The following is a 3454-nucleotide window of genomic DNA, read 5'->3' on the forward strand; positions in this document are numbered from 1 at the left end:
GTCAGTGTGTAAGATTTTTTTAACACAGAAAAAAATAATAAATGAAATGCATTTTTGGCCGAAAAGAAATGACCACCTGATTAAGAGAATTTATTGTTCCGCCTCACAGTGTTTGTAATGATGAAGATAAAAGTGAGTCGTTTATTTTTCATTTTATTTCAGTTAATATGAGCTTATCTCAAAGTAGCTTGTCAATTTCAATCAAAGTTAAGGTAACATTGTGCATGATTAATTATATAAAGAGAATGTTTTGCTTGGTAGTCTGTATTTTTTCAATAAGGTGATGGATAATATTAATTACACATAACATGTCGTTTTAGACCTATATAAACGTTTTTTTTTAACAATTTTAAAACAAAATATTGTTCAAACCTCAAAGATTGGGAGGCTAATTTCCACAAGCCGCTAAATGGCAATGGAATTCAGTAACTTCGTAACCATTTCAGATCCAATTGGTTTCATAAGGTGTCATCTTCAGAAGTTAGGGCAGGTATATCAGTGATGTCACTCCTATTATTCTCTAACGTCACAGAGAAATTGGAGTAGCCTACAGAAGAGTCAGCTCGTCTGTCAAACTTGGCCTTGAGTTGGTAGCCATAGGACTAACCTACAGATCTTCAGACAGCTATGAGCACTCAGGCTTACATTTTTTAAGTTGAGGGTCTGATATCACATGTCAGCGAAGTGAGGTAATGTTCTTGCTGACCCGAACCAATTGTTTTGGTTGGCTAGGTAGGCTATACTTACCCGAACAGGAGTGCTGAGAGGGGACAGATTTACCAAGATCCGAAGTTTTATTTTTGTATTCCGCGTATGAACCGTTTTAAACAAACATTCGAAGAAATGTGGTCATTGCCAAGCTGCTGTTGTTTTAAACATTGGAATCGAACATATTCCTGTCTCCATAAGCTTCAGGGGACGAACAAAATGCGTTAGGCCATATTATGTCATTATGTCGAGTTTGTTTAACTCCGATGGACTTTATGTACATGTCTTTCTTTAATTTCATTGCAATAAAAATATAGGTCTGTTCTTTATTGCAATCTAATAATAAAGCGAGTATTTATATTTTGTTATTTGGGTTTGTATATACTGTTTTTGCAAGCATTTTTTAAATTCTAAAGTAAATGATTGACTAACACAAAATGCACATTTAATTTCCAGTAATTTTAAACCTATTTCCAATATCAACATCTATTATCATTACTTTTCCTGTTCTTCAAAAACGTTCATTATTTCCTCTCTGCAGTCAAGGTAAAAAAGTGTTATGAGATATGCCTATTATTAGCCATATAAAAGGAACTATCTTCCTAGTATGTAAATAATAGTCTATAATTATGTATAGATGCATTTCATAACTGCCCATGTCCAAATAATTTTTACTTGGACTAAACCTTACCTTCAAATCAGGATGTTTCATAACGTATTTCAAACATTTCTCACAACAAAATGATAAGGCAATCTATCTGTATCTGTCCAGTATCTCTCGGTAAACCAGACAAATGATGTGTTTTACGTGTATGCACGCATCTCAAGATTGTGGCCCATACATTCCTTGATGCGTATGTTGTTGGTCCGTCCAGAAGGAAAGTTTTGGTCGAAAAAATAATAATTTTGCTACCCTCTTTCATTTTTTTCATTTTCTATACAACCAAAATATGTTATTTCGCTTGCTTCACACGGAACCCCTAAAGGTTCTATATATAGAGCCCCAGTTAAGCATTTTTTCTAACAGTATATGGTGTCCATTTCAAGGAAGTGAACGCCGAGAGACTGGGATAATTCGAGCCAACACGCCTACAGCATTCCCACATTCTCAGACACAATACGTTGACCACTCTGCACAGTGTCTGTTCGTGTAAACTATGTTAACTGCATCGTTACACAAACCATGCGCTCGACCAACGCCGAGAGACTACTTCAAGGCACCCCGATCTGTCATATAGACCAAAATATGTGCCCAAATTATTTTTAATATAGGCCAAATGTATGCTATATCAAAACTATGACTGAGTGACCAATGTCAAGGCTGCTTAGTGAGGGCTATTCGCGCAGAAATTCAACTTCTGTTTTGTGCCTATCCATAGTCTATGCTATGCATGGTGTACGCCTATGATTTTACCTGGATCATTACCACAGAAAGGGGGAAATAATTGTCATTTTTACCATACTCCAAACCCTTAGGGTTATCATTCTCATCTATTCTCAAGACTGCACTTCTCCCATCTCAAGGCTTTTGCGCCAGGCACCTTGCGTTAAAAGCGTCAGACAGTTGGGCAAGTTAGGCCATTTAAAAACAAATAAATGCAGTTTTCTTGACGGTAACGTTCAAGGGGAATAGTTAAAGTGTTGAATTGCCATCTACCAAATTCCTTTCTTGGTGACTGTTATTTTGCGTCACCCTCTGCTTTATCCAATGCAAACAACATTCGCTGGCGTGTCACAAGCATTGCTCCAATCCCCCTTTATTTAGCAGTATGGGACTGGTTGCACCCTCCCTCTTTCCGGGTTCCGTCATCACCTTCTCCCGCTGATCAGTGGAGCCAGTCTATCCTATAAGCGCGCTCACAGCCAACCTGCTAACATTCGCTGACACCCTCATGTTTCAGAGCCGGAGGAAATGGCCACGAGGACCGACGCATCGATATAGTTTTTCTTATTAGATTTCATTCAAAAGCTGTGCGTTGGAGGAATAGATTGCCTTCTGGAACTAATAATCTCTGTACAGCGTATTTAGATTACCTTGACAACCGGTCTCAGTGATTGACAGCAGGACCGATACATGCGAGTTGTTGATGCGCTTAAAAAACTTTTAATCGAAGGTTCTAGTTGGTCTTATCCGTTATGGTGATTTTTCCATTTAGACTATTGCAATATTTGTTTTCTTGTTGAATAAATACACATCTTCACCTTGCTGCGGGTTTCTTCTTTATTGCCACTGCGGATTACAATTCTCAACTGGATGTAAAAGGCATCCACTTGATACACCACCTTCTCTGCGGACTCACAGTACCTGACCACCTTCTCTGCGGACTGACACATTCCCTGTTTCTTACCTGTTTATCTCCAAGACAGGCGCATGTCGATGGCGCAAAGGGTAGGCCTTAGTGCAGTTGCAATGTATCATTACTTAGTTGACTTTAAACTTCTGCCTCATGTTGATCGAACCTAATTTAGCCATAAGTAATCTGGACAGGCAGAGAACATCTCAACTCTCCACATACAAGTAGCCTACAAGTTGAGCTTTTCTCAGCAGTCTGCACCCTGCATTAGACTAGTTGTTCTGTTCTCCATCCATGGGAAATTTGATTAAATTAATGTTCACTGTCATTCTCATGAGTAAAGGCTTGTGTTTGGGGGGATGTCTATAGCCCAAGATAAATCCGTGATAGAAGCATACCAACAGACAGTCCACGAGTTTCTCACATGTAACTCTGTCTTTCTCCATCCAGTA

General features: G+C 38.6%; 1 protein-coding gene across 3 annotated transcripts in view; it reads left to right on the forward strand.

Moving 5' to 3' along the window:
• Positions 1–2517: 2517 nt before the first annotated feature.
• The window catches only part of LOC129825434 (homeobox protein Meis2-like), a 25016-nt gene continuing 24079 nt past the window's right edge, over positions 2518–3454 (forward strand). For all 3 annotated transcript variants that reach the window (XM_055885532.1, XM_055885533.1, XM_055885534.1), the window contains exons 1-2: positions 2518–3097; positions 3453–3454. The exon at positions 3453–3454 is cut by the window's right edge and continues 228 nt beyond it. In XM_055885532.1, the coding sequence (XP_055741507.1) occupies positions 3080–3097; positions 3453–3454 (20 nt within the window). In that variant the 5' untranslated portion in view covers positions 2518–3079. The remainder of the gene's footprint in view (positions 3098–3452) is intronic.

The sequence above is a fragment of the Salvelinus fontinalis genome, chromosome 27, assembly GCF_029448725.1.
Source record: "Salvelinus fontinalis isolate EN_2023a chromosome 27, ASM2944872v1, whole genome shotgun sequence".
Taxonomy (NCBI): domain Eukaryota; kingdom Metazoa; phylum Chordata; class Actinopteri; order Salmoniformes; family Salmonidae; genus Salvelinus; species Salvelinus fontinalis.